At 42.9% G+C, this 21,345-nt stretch overlaps 1 protein-coding gene across 4 annotated transcripts in view; it reads right to left on the bottom strand.

Moving 5' to 3' along the window:
* Positions 1–20,217, bottom strand: part of CHRNA6 (cholinergic receptor nicotinic alpha 6 subunit) — a 30,071-nt gene extending 9,854 nt beyond the window's left edge. The window contains exons 1-2 of one of the 4 annotated variants that reach the window (XM_023214441.1): positions 20,105–20,217; positions 2,227–2,366 (exon numbers count right to left, since the gene is read on the bottom strand). In XM_023214441.1, coding sequence (XP_023070209.1) covers positions 2,227–2,366; positions 20,105–20,135 — 171 coding nt within the window. In that variant the 5' untranslated portion in view covers positions 20,136–20,217. Of the gene's footprint in view, positions 1–178; positions 940–2,226; positions 2,367–5,061; positions 5,099–5,529; positions 5,965–20,104 lie in introns of those variants that run through there. The other 3 variants (XM_023214440.1, XM_023214442.1, XM_023214443.2) reach the window with 3 other exon arrangements.
* Between the last annotated feature and the right edge of the window lie 1,128 nt (positions 20,218–21,345).

Raw genomic sequence — 21,345 nt, forward strand, 5'->3', positions numbered from 1 at the left:
GAAGGCAGATTAGTGGGGGAAGCGGACAGAGTCTACAAGGGATCCTCTGTTATTTCTTACAACTGCATGTCAATCTATAATGATCTCAAGAAATAAAAATTCAATTTTAAAAACCTGCAGTCCCAAGTCTGCTTTACAGCTGGAGGTAGTCAATGAGATGGAAAGCAACAACTCTTACGGAAGTCACAGAAGTCTAGGATGTACACTTTGCCCTTTTCCTCCCTTCCTTCTGTTTCTTGCAAAGAATGTGAATGTGAGGATGGGAACACAGCAGTTATCTTGAACCATGAAGCAACACTGAGGGAAGAAGCCACGTACAAAGGGTGGTGAAATAGAAAGAAGGAAGGAACCTTGGTCACTGTTGCCTCATCTGGTTTATGCCTTTAGAATCACAGTCCGTTGGAGTGACATCCCCTGGAGCTGTGCGGTGCATAACCTGGGCAACTGAACATACATGTGCAACAACTAATACCGTGAAACTGATATTAATCTCCTGGACTGTTAATCTTTAGATTTCTGTTGCGTAAGAAAGGAATAAACTTTTTGTTTTGTAAAGGCTGTGGGTTTTCTTTTAGTATCTGATACTTGCAACCAAATGTAAATGCCAAAATCTGCATTTACCAGCCATTTCACCCCCATCTTCAGAATAACCTCCTGCAAGGGCGTGTCCAGCAGGGTTATGGAGTGATGCCATGCAGTGAGGTGGCCCTCACAGACTTCAGAGGAAACTCAGTTCAGCTCTCAGTTCACAACAACCTAGCATATAGCAAGAACTGCTTCCAGCCTAGCAGGAGACCAGGAACCAGGACCCAGGACAAAGCTACTGGAGCTGGGAAAGGGATTAGAACAGGCACCAAATAAATACTCACTAAAGGATGGGAGGACGCATCCAGGTAAGGGGAAACATCTGGCTTTATTTTTTTCAGCCAGTGCATGCACACTTCCAAGCCTGGGTCACAGACAGAGGACTGGGCCAGGGTTGGTTTCATCCACTGGGAAGTATAGACTGGAGAATGTGGTGGGGTCTGACTCATGCCTGTCATTAGGGTCTTTCCCCAGGTGTACCCAGAAGAGTCACAGCCACCTCACCCACAGAGCAAAGTCTGGGAGGAAGGAGGCCCCTTCACTACCCATGGCTGGGGCTGACTTGATGGGCAGGGCTCCCCTCCGTGTGCTGTAGTCTCAAGAACGCTCCAGTGCCCCTCTCTGTAGACACTTCAGACCTCCCTTGCTTCTTAAGCCTGCATCTTCCTGGAATTTGGTCTGAGCCCTGGAGCCCAAACCTTGCTGACTCAAGAGTATGGGCCTCGCCACTTCCTCTCCCTGCAATGGGAGAGCAAAGATTATCCAAAAGAAAGAGCTTCAGTCCTACTTGCCCTTGAACATGGTAGCAAGGAATTAAATTAAGATCCTCAAATTCCCATCCTTTTTTTTTTTTCCAAGGCTAAATGGAAACTGCATTTTTTCGTTCTCATAACATAGAAGACTTAAAGCAATTTTTTTTTTTCCCTGCTCTGTTGCCCAGGCTGGAGTGCAGTGGTGCAATCTTGGCTCACTGCAGCCTTGCTTGACCTCCTGGGCTCAAGCAATTCTCCCACCTCAGCCTTCCTAGTAGCAGGGACTACAGGCATGTGCCACCACACCTGGCTAATTTTTGCATTTTTGTAGAGACAGGAGCTTGCTATGTTGCTCAGGCTGGTCTCGAACTCTTCAGCTCAAGGGATACGCCTGCTTCAGCCTCCCAAAGTGCTGGGATTACAGGGGTGAGCCACCACGCCCAGCCTTAAAGCAATTTTTTAACTGTGGAGTGAAAAGGGCATGAGCTTTGGATTTAAATCTCAATTTTGTCATTTTGTAGTTGTAGTTAAGTGACCCTGGGAAAGTCACTTAACTGAGCTTCCATTTCCTCAGCAGTGAGATGAAGATGTTGGCCACACAGAGTTAACAGGCGTCTGGTGCACAATGGGTGCCCCATGAGGTTAGCTGCCTTTCACTCCCCTGCAACTTTTTGATTCATAAACTGGTTCTGAAAGCACTTCAAGGAAAAACACTGCCTCACACAGACAGGTACAGCATTGGTGAGAAAAGTGCCTGCCTCCCAAATGGATGGCTTTGAAGGGCCAGATCTCTGTAGATCTGCGTTTATCTGTGTTTCTAAAATTCCTTCATCTACCGCCTGCAAAAGCGTAACAATGCTGGGGAAAGCTCTGATCAGATGGCACTCACCACGTTGGCCAGCTGGGTGATGGCCACTTCAAAGTGCACCGTGACGGGGTCAGAAACATTTTCCACAGGCCTGATGAACTGGTTGTAATGAGAAAACAGTTTGTGGAAGAGTCTCTCCTCAGTTGCACAGCCCGCACAGCCTGTGAGGCCAAACAGAGGGGAGAGTTAAAGCCAGCCGGGCCACTGGCCACTGCAGAGATTCTAGGCAATTCTTCCCGGGCCCTGTGGGGAGTGGATGTCCCAACCCATGACTGTATCCTGGTGTTGTCCCCACCTGTGCATGCTCCACCAGAGTCCATCTCACCCCACCCTCTATGCCTCAGCTGTTCACCTTTACAATGGAGATAAAAAGAGTAATGCCTGAATTTCAGGACTAGAGTAATATCAAAGAAAATTATGTTGGTCAGAGCATTTCTTAAAGTCTAAGGCACTGCAGATATAAAGGAGTAGACACAAGGCTTGGAATCTTGGCTTATGTCACTGAAGTAACTCACAGTCTTACTGATGGCACTAGACCCTTTCCAGTAATTCAGGAAAATCCTGTCCTTTCTTGTCTAAAATACTGAATCAACTAACATCTGTATCTACACCAGCAAGGCGCTTAGCTGGGGAATCTTCACCAAGGAAACTGAAATAACTAGTAATTTCATGACGGTCTTTGCAAGTCATGTTCTTTTAAAACATCAACTTTGAAGACATGAGCAGACACTTCTCAAAAGAAGACATTTATGTGGCCAAGACACATGAAAAAAAGCTCAACACCGATCATTAGAGAAACGCCAAATCAAAACCACAATGAGGTATCATCTCACGCCAGTCAGAATGGCAATTATTAAAAAGTCAAGAAATCTGTTGATGCTGGAGAGACTATGGAGAAATAGGAATGCTTTTACACTGTTGGTGAGAGTGTAAATTTGTTCAACCATTGTGGGAGATGATGTGGCGATTCCTCAAAGACCTAGAACCTGAAATACCATTTGACCCAGCAATCCCATTACTGGGTATATACCAAAGGAATATAAATCATTCTATTATAAAAATACATGCATGCGTATGTTCACTGCAGCACTATTCACAATAGCAAAGACATGGAATCAACCCAAATGCCCATCAATGATAGACTGGATAAAGAAAATGTGGTATAGGCTGGGCGCAGTGGCTCACGCTTGTAATCCCAGCACTTGGGGAGGCCGAAGTGGGCAGATCACGAGGTCAGGAGATCAAGACCATCCCGGCTAACACGGTGAAACCCCGTGTCTACTAAAAATACAAAAACTTAGCCGGGCGTGGTGGTGGGCACCTGTAGGCCCAGCTACTTGGAAGGCTGAAGCAAGAGAATGGCGTGAACCTGGGAGGCTTGAAGTGAGCTTGAAATGAGACAAGATCATGCCACTACACTCTAGCCTGGGCGACAGAGCAAGACCCTGTCTCAAAAAAAAACAAAAGAAAGAAAATGTGGTATATATGTACCATGCAATACTATGCAACCATAAAAATGAACAAGATCATGTCCTTTGCAGGGACATGGAAGGAACTTGAAGCCGTTATCCTCAGCAAACTAACACAGGAACGGAAAACCAAGCACTGCATGTTCTTACTTAAAAGGGAGAGCTGAACAATGAGAACACATGGACACAGGGAGGGGAACATCACACACTAGAGCTTCTTGAGGGGGTCCAGGGAGGAAGAGCATTAGGAAAAATACCTAATGCATGCTGGGCTTAATACCTAGGTGATGGGTTGATCTGTGCAGCAAACCACCATGGCACACGTTTACCTGTGTAACAAACCTGCACATCCTGCCCATATACCCCAGAACTTAAAATAAAACAGAAATCAACTTTGAAATTCAGTTATTGTGGAGATTTCTGAGAATGTAAGGTTTTTAAGGCAAATTTACTTGAAACTTTTTTTTTTTTTTTGAGATGGAGTCTCGCTCTATTGCCCAGGTTGGAGTGCAGTGGCACGACCTCGGCTCACTGTAAGCTCCATTTCCCAGGTTCACACCACTCTCCTGTCTCAGCCTCCCAAGTAGCTGGGACTACAGGCGCCCACCACCAAGCCCAGCTAATTTTTTATATTTTTAATAGAGACGGGGTTTCACCGTGTTAGCCAGGATGGTCTCAATCTCCTGACCTCGTGATCCGCCTGCCTCAGCCTCCCAAAGTGCTGGGATTACAGGTGTGAGCCACCGCGCCCGGCCATTTGAAACATTTTTAAAAGTTGAAATTGGTTCTTAAATAATAGCACTTTCATTCACTACATTCTAGACAATAACTTTATGCATATCTCTTCGTATTTTTCCAAGAAAACTTTAAAAGTGGGGTTATTGTCCTCATTTGACATAATTGATTTCATTACTACCTCCTCTACATTTTCCCTCACAGAATTTAAATTTGATACCTAACATAGGACACCACAAATTTCCCAAAGGGATTTATACATTGAAGGAAAAAAAATGGAAAGGGATTGAAAAGTTCATCAGGCAACATGAATGGAAAGATCTCTGTTAAATTACTAAATGGAAAGAGTTGCCTGACGAATGCCTTTGGAAACAGTGAAATGCTAGAGTTTTAGCAGGAAGGACAAATTTAAGGTAAAACATCATTCTTGCCATTGTAATTAATCATGATAAACGTATTTCTCCATAGCAGACAACAAATAATCCTCATTACCCATTTTCTTCCTCTTGAAGACTTTTTATAGCAAATAAACCCTCCATCAGCCTTGAAAAGCAAGTCCCCTGCAAACCTAACAGCATAAAAATGTGATGTTATTCAGCACAACAGCAGTGGTCCATTTCTAAGTTGTAACTTTTAAAATGAATGATCTTACTCATGGGATACGTTTCAGCATAATCATGTGATGTGTTTCCCCAAATGAACACGATTACCTACAAAATGGAAGAGTTCATTGACTGAGTAATAGTATCAGCTAACAAATATATTATCACTTTGAAAAAACATTAAACATAACTGCCAATAAATAAGTTCAATACAGCCACAGCAGATATCAATAGAAAACTGTATCATTTTTCTTATATTTTCATTGGGAAAAATAAAATAAAATATGGTTTGCACTATGTTTCATGGTCCTCTCCTCCCCACTGTACCCCTCAGATTTCGTCTTTTGTTACACCTAACGCATAAAAACCAAATAGATTAATTAGCAGTTGTAACAGTGGTGGTTCCTATGCAGACCATAGAATCTTTTATTAATGTATCTTCTCAAGCACAACTAGAAAAGAGAGTAAATACATGTAGCTAAAAAGGAAATAGAAGATAAAGCAGAAATGAAACCTACCTTTAAAGAAAGGTGTGAACACACACAGCCAGAGACACAAGCCCCCGTGAAAGAATCCCTGCCCCTTGCTGGTCGGCATGGTCAAAACACACTTGGATTCCTTTTTTCTAGGCAAAGGATTGTGGAAAACAAAGAGCTATCAGTCAGCCACATGCATCCAACCTTGACATCATCAGAAGCCCACTGCGATCTGTGTGTGTCTTCTGAGAAATCAAAACATCCCCAGGACTTCACACAGTTATTCCCAGGATCAGAGACTGAGGCAGACATGAAGGGCAAATAAAAAGGATTCGATCTGATGTCAGATGAGTCATCACATTTCCTATCAGCCTAGATGTCTCTTCATGCAAGAAAGGGGAAGAAAAGCAGAAAGGAAATGCTGGGGCAGACAGGACCCTGGGAGGCCGAGCACTTGTAAGTGGCTGAGATCTTTCTGTGGTACAATCTCAACCATAATCTTAGGGGAATTCACTGAGCTCCAACTACAGGTAAAGTTCACGCTAGGTCCCAACAAGTTTGTTCTAACTCATGGAGTTCTCCAGTTAATCAAGGCTTAACCTTGTTAGAAAACTTTCTGCAATATGAATCCTCATTTCTCTCTTAATGAGTGCAGCTTGGAGAGAACAGAAGTTTGTTTTTGTTTTTGTTTTTCTGACTCCAGGGCTTCCAGTGCCTTGTTTTTCTGAGTTCAGTGATCATCCAGGACTAGAAAATAGATGTCAGAGAATGAGAAGAATGGATACCACCTGGATATTTCCACATTTATTTAAATATTTTTTATTGTAAAGCATGGTGGATCACCTCCCGGGTTCACGCCATTCTCCTGTCTCAGCCTCCTGAGTAGCTGGCACTACAGGTGCCCACCACCACGCCCAGCTCATTTTTTGTATTTTTAGTAGAGACGGGGTTTCACTGTGTTAGCCAGGATGGTCTCCATCTCCTGACCTTGTGATCTGCCCGCTTCGGCCTCCCAAAGTGCTGGGATTACAGACGTGAGCCACGGCGCCCAGCCATGTCAGTGGGTTTCTAATTAATTGAGTCTCTGACCAGATATCAGTGTTGGTTAAAGAGTAGTTAGCCTGTAGTCCCAGATACTCGGGAGGCTGAGGCGGGAGAATGGCGTAAACCTGGGAGGCGGAGCTTGCAGTGAGCTGAGATCCGGCCACTGCACTCCAGCCTGGGCGACAGAGCGAGACTCCGCCTCAAAAAAAAAAAAAAAAAAAGAACTGAAGAAAGACCAGGCGTGGTGGCTCATGCCTATAATCCCAGCACTTTGGGAGGCCAAATCCCTTAAGCTCAGGAGTTTGAGACCAGCCTGGGCAACACGGTGAAACCCTGTCTCTACAAAAAATACACAAAACAGTTAGCTGGGCATGGTGGCATGCACTTGTAGTTCCACCTACTTGAGAGGCTGAGGTGGGAGGATCACCCAAGCCCAGGAGTTCAAGGCTGCAGACAGCCTTGATCATGTCACTTCACTCCAGACTGGGTGACAGAATGAGACCCTTTCTCAAAAAAAAAAAAAAAAAAAAAAAGCCACTCTAGAGGAGGAGTCCTTTGGAATACGCCAAAAGTCAGTGCTTGCTCCATTCTAGGAGTAGGCAAACTGCATGCCACTATACCAAGGGTGCAGAGCAGGAGGATGGGGGTTTTCATGTCCGGAGGTTGCAGAAGAGCTCCCCAGAGCCAAGGAATGCAGGAGAGAGAATATGGACTCTGGAGTCAGACAAACCCAGAGCTGGACGCTGGTCCTGAGACTTACCTGGGGGACATTGGGCAAGTCACTGAAGCTACCTCAGTCTGTCCTCATCAGAAAAATGTGATTAAATTTAGTAATATAAATCATTGAATCTCTCTCTACCAATTTTGCATGTAATTGTTATTTACTCTCTTGCCAGTTCAAATAGGTAACACAATATTTAAGTAAATCTTGGAGCCTCAGCTTGTAAGAAGGATACAGTTTAAGTGCTTATAAAGAAAACACATTTTCCATTCAAAGAATGCCCGCATCATCAGAAAAATGCTTGAGATTTGTCATTGAATTTACAGGTTTTCATCCTGCTCCAAACTCTTTGAAAATTGCAAACATCAGGCCAGGCACAGTGGCTCAAGCCTGTAATCCCAGCACTTTGGGAGGCCGAGGCCTAAGGATCACTTGAGGTCAGGAGTTAGAGACCAGCCTGACCAACATGGTGAAACCCCGTTGCTATTAAAAATGCAAACATTAACTGGCCGGGCGCGGTGGCTCAAGCCTGTAATCCCAGCACTTTGGGAGGCCGAGACGGGCGGATCATGAGGTCAGGAGATCGAGACCATCCTGGCTAACACTGTGAAACCCCGTCTCTACTAAAAAATACAAAAAACTAGCCGGGCGAGGTGACGGGCGCCTGTAGTCCCAGCTACTCAGGAGGCTGAGGCAGGAGAATGGCGTAAACCCGGGAGGCGCAGCTTGCAGTGAGCTGAGATCCGGCCACTGCACTCCAGCCTGGGCGACAGAGCGAGACTCCGTCTCAAAAAAAAAAAAAAAATGCAAACATTAGCTGGGTGTGGTGGCACTCGCCTGTAATCCTGGCTACTCGGGAGGCTGAAGCAGGAGAATCGCTTGAATCCAGGAGGTGGAAGCTGCAGTGAGCTGAGACCATGCCATTGCACTCCAGCCTGGTGACAAAGTGAGACTCCATCTCAAAAGAAAAGAAAATTGCAGAGATGAAAGTTAAAAGCAAACACATGTATAGGGAAAAAATAAATATGTTTTCAAAAAATAAATTTAAAAAACCCGAAATTTAAAGACATTCTGTCGTTTCCTAATGTTACCTGATACTGCTTCATGTTCACATTCCAGGAATTATTTTTTGTTCAGCTATATTGTTTAAACAGTTTAAACTTTAGAGTGCTGTCCAAGGTTTAGTGAGGTGGAAAGGATGAAGGGAGATGGAGGGATACATGGAACCCTGGACAGAAAGAGGCTGATTAATATTGGAAGAGCTTTGGTGTCTCCTGCCCCTTATTTCCCACTTCACATTACCCCTCATTCCTCATAGCCATTTTTAAAGGGAAATAAGCAGCAGCACTGGATCTTAACTTTTTCAGGTCCATGAGTCAGATTGAAACTATAGATCTTGCCAGGCATGGTGGCTCACGCCTGTAATCACAGCACTTTGGGAGGCCGAGGTGGGCGGATCACCTGAGGTCAGGAGTTCAGGACCAGCCTGGTCAACATAGTGAAACCCTGGCTTTACTAGAAATACAAAAACATTAGCCAGGTGTGGTGGTGTGCACCTGTAGTCCCAGCTACTCAGAGGGCTAAGGCAGGAGAATCACTTGAACCCAGGAGGTGAAGGTTGCAGTGAGCCGAGATCACGCCACTATACTCCAGACTGGGTGACAGAATGAGACTCTGTCTCAAAAAAAAAAAAAAGGAAAGAAGCTATGGATCCTATACCTCCCCATATACATATGCAGATTAAACAGAATTTTGCATATGACTTCTGGGAACTCACAGATTCATAATAAACCAACCATAGTTGGTTTCATAGCTTCCCCCAGTATCTGTTCCCAGTCACTCTATACCATCCCTTTTAAAAAACCATACATTCTTGGGGGCCAGGCACAGTGGCTCACACCTGTAATCCCAGCACTCTGGGAGGCTGAGGCAGATGGATCACGAGGTCAGGAGATTGAGACCATCCTGGCTAACACGGTGAAACCCCATCTCTACTAAAAAATACCAAAAAAAAATGAGCTGGGTGTGGTGGCGGGCACCTGTAGTCCCAGCTACTTGGGAGGCTGAGGCAGGAGAATGGCGTGAACCTGGGAGGCGGAGCTAGCAGTGAGCTGAAATCGTGCCAGTGCACTCCAGCCTGGGCAACAGAGTGAGACTTCGTCAAAAAAAAAAATCATACCTTCTTGGCTGGGTGTGGTGGTGCGTGCCTGTAGTCCCAGTTACTTGGGAGGCTGAGATGAGAGGATCGCTGAGCCCAGGAGGCCAAGGCTGCAGTGAGTTGTGATTGTATCACTGTACTCCAGTCTGGGCAACAGAGTGAGATGAGACCCGGCATCAAAAAATAATAATAATAATAAACAAACAATACATTCTAAAGAGCTAATGTATTAGGAAACTGATAGACTTCAGGGAATAATTGTTGGGTTTCCTTTTCTGTTTTATTTATAGAAGCTCATTTCAATTTGGAGGTTTTCTGAAATAAAAAGAGAGGTTGATACTGTTTAATACAAATTTTTTTTTTCTTTTTTCTTTCTCTCTTTTTTTTTTGTTAGACGGATCTGTCATCCCAGACTGGAATGCAAGTGGTGCGATCTCGGCTCACTGCAACCTCTACCTCCCAGGTTCAAGTGATTCTCCTGCCTCAGCCTCCTGAGTAGCTGGGACTACAGGCACCTGCCACCACGCCTGGCTAATTTTTGTTTTAGTACAGACAGGGTTTCACTATGTTGGCCAGGCTGGTCTCAAACTCCTGACCTCGTGATCCGCCCACCTCAGCCTCCCAAAGTGCTGGGATCACAGGGGTGAGGCACCGCCCCTGGCCGAAACTTTTATTATAAAAATTATTTCAAGCCTCCCCTCCACCCCCATTTGCTAAATTAAATCCAGTGCTTCATTCTGCTCTGAAAATAAAGACGATTTGATATGGTTCTACAAAATTGGCTATGCTCTTGTTTGAAGTTTGAGGGTTTTTTGGCATAGAAACTGCACAAATGAACATTTTTGTTAACCTTTCTCCAACTGTCAGTTCTCTTTAAACTCAAAATGAGAACATTCTTTAGTTGTCCATAAAGAAATATAAAGGAAATAGCCCTTTAAACATGCATTATTTATAACTCCACTGCAGCAAAAAACATCATCAATAATTTAATGATCCCATCTGCTTTTTTAAAATATCCACTGTCATTAACTCTCACATGTTCCACATCCCTAGTCGGTAGTATTTCACATCCACCACTCTTGACATGTCCAAATCACGCAGGGAAAATGAAACAGCAGTAGGGTAAGTATTCAAATTAAATGCTAATTTTAAACCACAAAGAAACATTTAATAAATCGCTAATTATAAGGAAGGCTCAAATTAACTCTACAATGCCCAGCTTCTGTCCATCTAAATTTTAAGAAAAAAAGAGAGACTTAGAACCTGGGATGGTGTCAAGCAGTGAAAGTTAAAACTGTTAAAAATGTTGAGACATTGAATAATAATTAGAGCTTCCTCTGAGCACGTCCTATGTGTCAATCACCATGCCAGGGTCTCCAAATTATCTATTTTAATCTTCACAGCAGCTCTATAAAGCAAGACCCGATTTCGCAGGTTAGGAGTTGGACACCAAGGGAGGCAAGGTGACTCGCTTAAAGATCCATCGCAGCTTTTGAGTGGCTGAGTTGGAATTCCAATGCAGGTCCGTCTGTATCAAAGCTATGCTTTAACCTTAAGGCGATCCAAAAATGCTGTTTAATCCATAAATACTTTATAAGTTCAATATATTCTAGAAAGCTGTTACTGACATGGGCCACGGTTAGCTCCACCTGCGTCATTATTCACCACTGATCCCCTTGTTCCACTCCACAAGGTGAGGAAGCCAAGACTAATTAATACAGGAAGTTGAAACAACGGACATAATGCCAGACAGAAGTGGGAGCTGGGGAGAGTGCCCTCTTAGGCCACAACCTAATATCAGGCAAGTTTCCAACCCTGGGAGAGTGGCCAATGACAGCCACACCCATCCAGGCTGTGCTCTTGCTAGCTGTGCTATGAACATCTCGAAGCTAAGAGCTGAGAGCTCCAGCCAGAATGATTCCTGTACAGACCTTTGAGAGCCCACTATCAGTAATAACCTTCTGTTATTTCCCTCCAGCCTTTAACGATCATCTCTGGGCCTTTCAAGGTAGAAGGAAATGTGCCTAAATTTTAAGTCTCTTAAAACAATTCAGTTATCACTGTCCTAGAACACAGCAGTTATTATAATAAAACTTATTCTACTATAGTAGACTCAGCTCTGTGATTGTAAATGAAAATAACAATACCAATGTGTTTGTTTCCTAGGACCACTATAACAAATGACCACCAACTTAGTGACTTCATAGAGCAAAAAGTCATTCTTTCACAGTTCTGAGGCTAAAAGTCTTTTTTTTTTCCTTTGAGATGGAGTCTTGCTCTGTTGCCCAGGCTGGAGTGCAATAGCGCAATCTTGGCTCACTGCAGCCTCTGCCTCCCAGGTTCAAGTGATTCTCCTGCCTCAACCTCCCGAATAACTGGGATTATAGGCATGCACCACCACGTCCAGCTAATTTTTGTATTTTTAGTAGAGATGGGGTTTCACCATGTTGGCCAGGCTGGTCTTGAACTCCTGATCTCCCAAAGCACTGGGATTACAGGCATGGGCCACCACGCCTGGCTGAGGCTAAAAGTCTTAAATCAAGGTGCTAGGGCAAGGCCACACTCCCTGTGGAGGCTCTAGAGGAGGATCCTTCCCTGCTTCTTCCAGCTCCTGGCTGGAATCACCCCAGCCTCTGACTTTGTGGTTGCACGGCTTTCTCTGTGCCTGTGCCTTCTCCTCTTCTGTCTCTTACAAGCAAGCTGGTTATTCTGGGACCTCCCAGGTAATCTTGGTTAATCTCATCTCTAGATTCTTAATTAAATTACATCTGCAAAGACCCTTTTTCTAAAGAAGGTCACATTCACAGGTACCAGGGGTTAGGATGTGAGCACATTTTTTTTGGAGGGCCACCCTTCAGCCCACTACACCACATCCCACGATTGTGGTGAGGATTTAATTAGAATACGTAACTAACAGCAGCTACTGAAATACATAGGGGTAATGCACATTAATTTTCTTCTTCCAGAGAACAACATTTTGATGGGTATAATGACAGGCTTTTGGAGCCAGTAGGAAGACCCAGAAACTATGACTGCTTTTACAGAAAAATTATACTGGTTGGGCACGGTAGCTCACGCCTGTAATCCCAGCACTTTGGGAGGCCGAGGCGGGCGAATCACGAGGTCAGGAGATCGAAACCATCCTGGCTAACACGGTGAAACCCCGTCTCTACTAAAAATACAAAAAATGAGCTAGGCATGGCTGTAGGCGCCTGTAGTCCCAGCTACTCGGGAGGCTGAGGCAGGAGAATGGCGTGAACCCGGGAGGCGGAGCTTACAGTGAGCCGAGATTGCGCCACTGCACTCCAGCCTGGGTGACAGAGCGAGACTCTGTCTCAAAAAACAAAAACAAAAACAAAAACAAAACAACAACAAAAAAGGAAAAATTATATCACTTTCTTGTTCATTTGAAGAAAAAAAAACCTGAAAATCTGTGGATATGACGGTTCTTAATTAGCAGTTCTCAAATTTCAATGCGCATCAGAATCAAGGGTGTGGGCAATCTTATTTAATACTTTTTGAGATGGAGTTTCACTCTTGTTGCCCAGGCTGGAGTGCAATGGCAGGATCTTGGCTTACTGCAACCTCTGCCTCCTGGGTTCAAGCGATTTTCCTGCCTCAGCCTCCCAAGTAGCTGTGATTACAGGCATGGACCACCACGCCTGGCTAATTTTGTATTTTTAGTGGAGATGTGGTTTCTCCATGTTGGTCAGGCTGGTCTCGAACTCTCGACCTCAGGTGATCTGCCTGCCTTGGCCTCCCAAAGTGCTGGGATTACAGGCGTGAGCCACTGCGACCAGCCTTTTTTATTTTTTAACTTTCTGTAGAAAGTCTCCCTCTGTCACCTGGGCTGGAATGCAGTGTCATGATCACAGCTCACTGCAGCCTCAAACTCCTGTGCTCAAGCAATCCTCTCACCTCAGCCTCCCAAGTAGCTGAAGCTATAGGTGTGAGCCACCATGCCTGGATAATTTTTTTACTTTTTGTAGAAACAGTCTCAATATGTTGCCCAGGCTGGGTCTCGAACTCCTGACCTAAAGTGATCCTCCTGCCCCAGCTTCCTATAGCACTGGCATTACAGGGGTAAGTCACCACACCCAGCTGGGCAATCTTAAAAGATCAGTTTACAGGCCCCCATCCTTAGAAATTCTGATTCAGTGGATCTGGCATGGGGACCCAGATTTAACTGCATTCTTTTAAAGCTTCAGAGTTGATCCTGATGCAAGTGGCCAGCACTATACATCTGAGGAGCACTCCTCCAGAGAGTTGCAGGAAGATTTCCATGCAGTTCACTTACAGTGTGGTTCTGTGATATTATAGAGTTAGACGTTTCTGGGACATCTGTGTCCCCATAAATTTGTATGTCACAAAGCAAAAATGTTAGAGATATTCCAAAGTTGCTATACAAGGTACAGTGTTTCACGTGAAAAAGCTAACTCAACATTAGGATAAACTCTACTATGTTCTGGGCACAGTGATAGATGCTGAAATAGTTACACAAAATGACATTTTTTTTTCAGACACCCATGGATTTATAAAAATTGACCTCTTGTTAAGGCACGAACAAGTCTCAACAAGCAACAAAGAATCTGTATCATATAGAACATTCTCTGTCCACAAAAAAGCAAAATTAAAAATCAATTACAAGATAATAACTCAAACTTCCCTTTGTTGCAGTTATTAAAATGTTGTATCAGTTTTCTATTTTTAAGATGCAGTTAAACTAATTATGGATAAAATACGCCTTCGGTCTCTCCAGTCTGTGAATACAACCGGGATATTAATCACAAGGTTCTAACTGCACCAGTTCTAACCCCCTGCAGTCATGCTGAATGCAGCCCTCTCCCAAAATTGCCCTGTTATTTAGGATTCTGTGAGAATTTGACTCTGCCCCAGGCTTCCCTGCTACCTTGCTGGGCACAGCAGCCTTCTCAAATGCCAAAGCCACCCTGGACTCTGAGTCAGTGGGAGAAGAATGAGAAATGGGGCTGGAAGGGGGATCCAGGCAGGGGTGCCAGAAAGAACCTATGCCCAGCCAGAAGACAACAGAGCAATATTTTTAAAGTACAAAAAGGAATATAGAATTCTATTCCCAGCAAAAATTTGTTTTGCAAGCAGGAGTGGAATAAATATTTTTGCAGATATGTAAAAGCAGGAAAATGTCATCACCAGCACACCTATACTATAACAAATGTTTTAAAGCTACTCAAGGAGAAAATACCAGATAAAAATGTGGATCTAAACAAAGAAATGAAGAGCTTAGTGAATGACAAATGTGTGTAAATATAAAAGATATTTTTTCTTATTTTAAAAATCTCAGCTAGAGGCAAAGCATGGTGGCTCACACCTGTGATCTCAGCACTTTGGGAGGCTGAGGTGGGTGGATCATTTGAGCCTAAGAGATCGAGATCAGCCTGAGCAACATGGCGAAACCCCATCTCTAAAAAAACAAAAAAAAAATCTCAGCTGGGAGCAGTGGCTCATGTATGTAATCCCAGCACTTTAGGAGGCTGAGGCAGGAGGATAACTTGAGCCCAGGAAGTCAAGGCTGCAGGGAGCCATGTTCGCAACACTGCACTCCAGCCTTGGTGACAGAGCAAGACCATGTCTGAAAATAAATAAATAAATAAATAAATAAATAAATAAATAAATAAATAAATACAAGAAAAATCTCTTAATGTTAAATGTACTGTGGGGTTAGAAAATATGTATGATAATAATAGCACAAAGGTCAGGAGAGGAAAAATGGAAGTCTATTGTTATAATGTTCTTACACTACATTTAAAATGGTGTAATATTACTTGAAGATAGACTGTGATCTGTTAAAAGTGTATACTATAAATCCTAAGGCAACCACTAGACCTGCATAACAAAAAAAGCATAGCTTTGTGTTCACAAGAAGTAGGAAAAAAGCAAAGAAAAACATAGCTAATAAGCTGAGAAAAGAGATAAAATGGAATAATAAAAGATACTTATTTAACACAAAACAAAGGGGAAAAGGAGAGCAAGCAAGTAAAAAATAGGAAAAAGAGGCCAGGCGCGGTGGCTCAAGCCTGTAGGAAAAAGAGGCTGGGCGCGGTGGCTCAAGCCTGTAATCCCAGCACTTTGGGAGGCCAAGACGGGCGGATCACGAGGTCAGGAGATCGAGACCATCCTGGCTAACCGGTGAAACCCCGTCTCTACTAAAAAATACAAAAAACTAGCCGGGCGAGGTGGCAGGCGCCTGTAGTCCCAGCTACTTGGGAGGCTGAGGCAGGAGAATGGCGTAAACCCGGGAGGCGGAGCTTGCAGTGAGCTGAGATCTGGCCACTGCACTCCAACCTGGGCAACAGAGCGAGACTCTGTCTCAAAAAAAAAAAAAAAAAAAAAGGAAAAAGTAGTAAAATGGATATTTTAAGAACTCATTAAATGCAAACGGGGTCATGCACCAGTGGCTCATGTCTGTAATCCCAGCACTTTGGGAGGCCAAGGTGGGTGAATCACCTGAGGTCGGAGTTCGAGACCAGCCTGGCCAACATGGTGAAATGCTGTCTCTACTAAATATACAAAAAATTAGTGGTGTGGTGGTGCACGCCTGTAATCCCAGCTACTCAGGAGGCTGAGGCAGAAGAATTGTTTAAACCTGGGAGGCGGAGGTTGCAGTGAGCAGAGGTCTCACCATTGCACTCCAGCCTGGGCAACAAGAGAGAAACTCCTTCTCAAAAAAAAAAAATGTAAATAGATAAAACACATCAATTAAGAGAGAGTAAACATTTGTTAGAATTAGCCAGTGAAGCGATTTGATCCTGGTCTGTTCTTTGTTGGAAGCTTTTTGATTACCAACTGCCCTGATTCATTTTGTGATGCTATAACAGAATATCATAGGCTGGGTAAGTGATAAGGAAAATAAATGTATTTCTTACAGTTCTTGAGGCTGGTAAGTCCAAGGATGAGGGGCTGACATCTAGCAAGAGCCTTCATGTTGTGTCATACAATGGCAGAAGGCAAAAGAGCAAGAGGGCAGGGGAGAGACAGAGCAAGAGTGGGCCAAATTTGATTCTATTACAGTCGACTCTGGCAATAACTAACCCAATCCTGTAATAATGACATTAACCTATTCATGAGGCATCAGTAACCTGATCACCACCTATTAGGCTCTACTTCTCAACACTGTTGCACTGGGGATTAACTTTTGAACACATGAACTTTAGGGGACATATTCAAAACATAGCACTTAATCTTTTTAGTTCTTATAGGTCTATTTGTGTCTGTCTAGCAAGTTGTCATTTCAACTAAGTCATCTACTTTTTGGCATACAGGCATTCAAAGTATTCTGTTTTAGTTATGTAAGATCAGTAGAGACTGTTTTCCTCTTTCATTCTTGATTTTAGTAATTGCATTTTTCTCTTTTCTTCTTGGTCAGTCTAGCTAAAAGTTGGCCAATTTTGTTGATTGTTTTCAAAGCCCAAACTTTTGGTTTCATTGATTATTTTCCTTTTTTTTTCCTATTCTGCATTTTATTAATTTCTGCCTTAATCTGTGTTGTTTCCTTCTGCTTGCTTTGGGCTTTTACAGTTTCTAAAGTAGAAGAGAAGACTAGGTTATTAGTTTGAGATCTTTCCTTTTCTTTTTTCTTTTTTTTTTTTTTGAGAAGGAGTCTCGCTCTCGTCGCCCAGGCTGGAGTGCAGTGGTGCCATCGGCTCACTGCAACTTCTGCCTCCCAGGTTCAAGCAATTCTCCTGCCTCAGCCTTCTGAGTAGCTGGGATTACAGGGGCCTGCCACCATGCCTGGCTAGTTTTTGTACTTTTAGTAGAGACAGAGTTTCACCACGTTGGCCAGGATGGTCTCAAACTCCTGACCTCAGGCAATCCGCCCACCTCGGCCTCCCAAAGTACTGGGATTACAGGCATGAGCCACTGTGCCCAATCATCTTTTCTTCTTTTTATAATATAGGTACTTACAGCTATAAATTTCTCTCTATGTACTGCTTTAACTGCATCCCATAAGTTTTTATAAGTTGTAGTTTTATTTTCTCTTATCTCAAAGCATTTTCTAATTTCTCTTGTGATTTCTTCTTTGACCCATTGATTATTTAAGAGTGTGTTGATTAATTTCCACATATTCATGAATTTCCCAGAGGATCTTCTGTTATTCATTTCTAATTTAATTCCACTGGGATGAGAGAATAATATGCTTATTCTCAGCCTGGAAACATAGCAAAATCCCATCTTCACAAAAATATAAAACTTAGCCAGGAATGGAGGTGCTTGCTTATAGCCCCAGTTACTCAGGTGGCTGAGGAAGGAGGATCACTTGAGCCTGGGAGTTCAAGTCTGTAGTAAGCCATGATCATGCCACTGCACTCTAGCCAGGGCAACAGATTGAGACTTCAACTCTATAAACAAACAAATTAATTAATAAATTTATTGAGACTTTTTCATGGCCTAGTATATGGTCTCTTCTGGAGAATGTTCTGTGCACACTTGAGAAGAATTTATATTCTGATGCTTTTGAGTGGGAAGTACTATAGATGTCTGTTAAGTCTCATTGGTTTATATTGTTCAAGTCTTTTATTTCCTTACTGTTCTTCTGCCTTGTTGTTCTAACCATTATTGAAAGTAAGGCATTGAGGCCGGGCACAGTGGCTCACGCCTGTAATCCCAGCACTTTGGGAAGCCAAGGCGGGTGGATCATGAGGTCAGGAGATCGAGACCATCCTGGCCAACATGGTGAAACCCCGTCTCCAGTAAAAATACAAAAATTAGCTGGGCATGGTGGCGTGTGCCTGTAGTCCCAGCTAGTCAGGAGGCTGAGGCAGGAGAATCGCTTGAACCTGGGAGGTAGAGGCTGCAGTGAGCTGACATTGCGCCACTGCACTCCAACCTGGGCAACAGAGCGAGACTCCGTCTCAAAAAAAAGTAAAACATTGAAATCTCCAACTATTGTTAATTGTCCGTTTCTCCCTGCACTTCTAATTGGTTTTGCTTCATGTATTTTGGTGCTCTGTTATAAGGTGTATATGTGGTTATAACTGTTATTTTTCCTGATGAATTAGCAAGTTTATGTTTGTAAAATATCCCACTTTAGCTGAATTAACATTTTTGTTTTAAAGTATAGTTTGTCTGATACTAGTATAGTCACTCAAGCTTTGTTTTGATCATTTATTGTATAATGTATCTTTTCTATTCTTTTACTTTCAATCTATTTATATCTTTGAATCTGAAGTATGGCTCCTGTAGACAGTATATAGTTGGATCATGTTTTTAAATCCAGTCTCACAATATCTGCCTTTTATTGAATTATTTAATCCATTCACATTTACTGGTATTATTGATATGGTTGGATTTACATCTGCCATTTTGTTTTTTGTTGTCTGTGTCTCATATCCCTTTTGCTCCTTTGTTTCTCCTTTATAGTCTTTATTTTTCCAGAGCACTTTTTTTTTTTTTTTTTGAGATGGAGTCTCACACTGTCACCCAGGCTGGAGTGCAGTGGTGCAATCTTGACTTACTGCAACTTCCACCTCCCGGGTTCAAGTGATTTTCCTGCCTCAGCCTCCCTAGTAGATGGGATTATAGGCATACGCCACCATGCCCAGTTAATTTTTTGTGTTTTTAGTAGAGACAGAGTTTCACCATGTTGACCAGGCTGGTCTCAAACTCCTGACCTCGTGATCCACCCACCTCGGCTTCCCAAAGTGCTGGAATTACAGGCATGAGCCACCGCACCCAGCCTCCAGTGTATTTTTAATGAATTTTAAGCTACATTTTTCACTTATTTTCATTATAGTTGATCTAGGGCTTACAATATACATCTTATCATCTATCTACTTCAGAGCTTTAACTAGCTTATTTCAAGTGAGATACAGAAACTTCACTTCTATTCACTTCTAAGCTCTGTTCCTTTCTCCTCCTCAGTTATAAAAACACCTTTATTGAGATATATTTTATATTTTATAAATGCACGTGTCCAGTATAAATTAAATAATTTGATGATTTGGGACATATACATACACCCATGATACCGTCATCACAATCAAGGTAATAAACATATTCATCCTCTCCAAAAGCTTTCTTGTGTCCTTTTGTGGAGTTTTTCTTTCTTGTTAGTGTGTGTGTGTGTGTGTGTGTGTGTGTGTAACATTTAACACAAGATCAATCCTCTTAGCAAAAAAAAGTTTTTTTTTTTTTTTGAGACAAAGTCTCGCTCTGTGGCCCAGGCTGTAGTACAGTGGCGTGAACTTGGCTCACTGCAACCTCTGCCTCCCAGGTTCAAGAGATTCTCCTGCCTCAGCCTCCTGGGTAGCTGGGATTACAGGCACATGTCATCACGCCCAGCTAATTTTTCTATTTTTAGTAGAGACCGGGTTTTGCCATGTTGGCCAAGCTAGTCTTGAACTCCTGACCTCAAGTGATTCACCCGCCTTGGCCTCTCAAAGTGCTGCGATTACAGGCGTGAGCCACCACGCCCGGTCTCTTAGCAAAATTTTAAGAGCACATCATCATATTTTTAACTATGGGCACAATGTCATATAGCAAATATCTAGAACGTGTTCCTTCCCTTTTTATATGCTATTATTAGTATGCATATGATGTCTATATATGTTACAAACCCAACAATACATTATTATAGTTATTATGCTATATAATGTTATGTCTTTTATGGAAAACAAAAGGAGAAAGTAAAGTGTACATTTACAGTTTGTTATACTAACCTTCTGATTTATCATTTCTGTTCCTCTCCATTTGTTCCTGTGATTCCAGTGACCATCTGGAATCCTAGCCTTACTTTAGCACAGCTTTGTCCTCACCAGCCTTTGTGCTATTATTGTCAAATATATTATATTTCTATCTGTTACAGGACCAACAGTGCCAATTATGTACATACATTTTTGCAACTGCTTTAAAAATCAGTTAAGAGAAGAAAAGGCTGTCTATTCCCCTTATCTCACAGTCAAGCTCTGGCTGGTCACTCACTCAGCCAGAATGACACCCAGATATTAGCATGCACTAGTTGCTGGCTGATTCATCTATTGTTTTTGACAGTATAGTGGGGCAAAAGTTGCTCTATGGTATGATTTAATTAAATTAAAGTCAGGGTGGTGCCAGGCTTTGTAGCTTGCTTTGACCCTAGGAGGGGCCTTCTTAGCTCTTTCTTTCCCTGGTTCTTCCTGGTAAACTTCTAGCTGGTCTGTTTCATTTCCTCTTAGTTGCTTATCATGTAAATCTCTAGTGGTTTGGACAATGCTCTTAGATACTTGTAATAAGCTCTGTTGCAAATAAAGGCAATTTTTTTAGGAAGGGCTGCATAGCTATCTGCTAGAAACTGCCCCTCTTGAGACAAAGCAGGGACTCTTCTTAGGGGCCTACCGAGACCTCCCCATCCAAGACATGAAAATAAAGAAAAAATCTTGAGCCCCTTCAAAGAAAATTCCAGGCACGTAGCTAGCATTAAAAGTAAATAAACAACCAAATAAGCTAAGAGATAGTAATAACTTAAATAATACTTTCCCAAGTTACAGTCACAAGGTGTTCTGGTTCCTTGTAAAAACTAAAGATAGCAGTGGCTCACACCTGTAATTCCAGCACTCTGGGAGGCCAAGGCAGCAGATCATGAGGTCAGGAGTTTGAGACCAGCCTGCTGGCCAACATAGTGAATCCCAGTCTCTACTAAAAACACAAAAAACAAAAAAAAATTAGCCAGGAGTGGTGGTGGGCGCCTGTAATCCTAGCTACTCAGGAGACTGAGGCAGGAGAATTGCTTGAACCTGGGAGGCGGAGGTTGCAGTGAACTGAGATCACACCACTGCACACCAGCCTGGGAGACAGTGTGAGACTCCATCTTCAAACAAACAAACAGAAAACTAAAAGATAACATGTTAAGATATGCTCTTGTTTTCAGAATACTGTATCCTCATCAGATGAAAAATGGTACCCCACTGTCATGTGGACCTGA

The sequence above is a fragment of the Piliocolobus tephrosceles genome, chromosome 7 (assembly GCF_002776525.5).
Source record: "Piliocolobus tephrosceles isolate RC106 chromosome 7, ASM277652v3, whole genome shotgun sequence".
In the NCBI taxonomy this organism is placed as follows: domain Eukaryota; kingdom Metazoa; phylum Chordata; class Mammalia; order Primates; family Cercopithecidae; genus Piliocolobus; species Piliocolobus tephrosceles.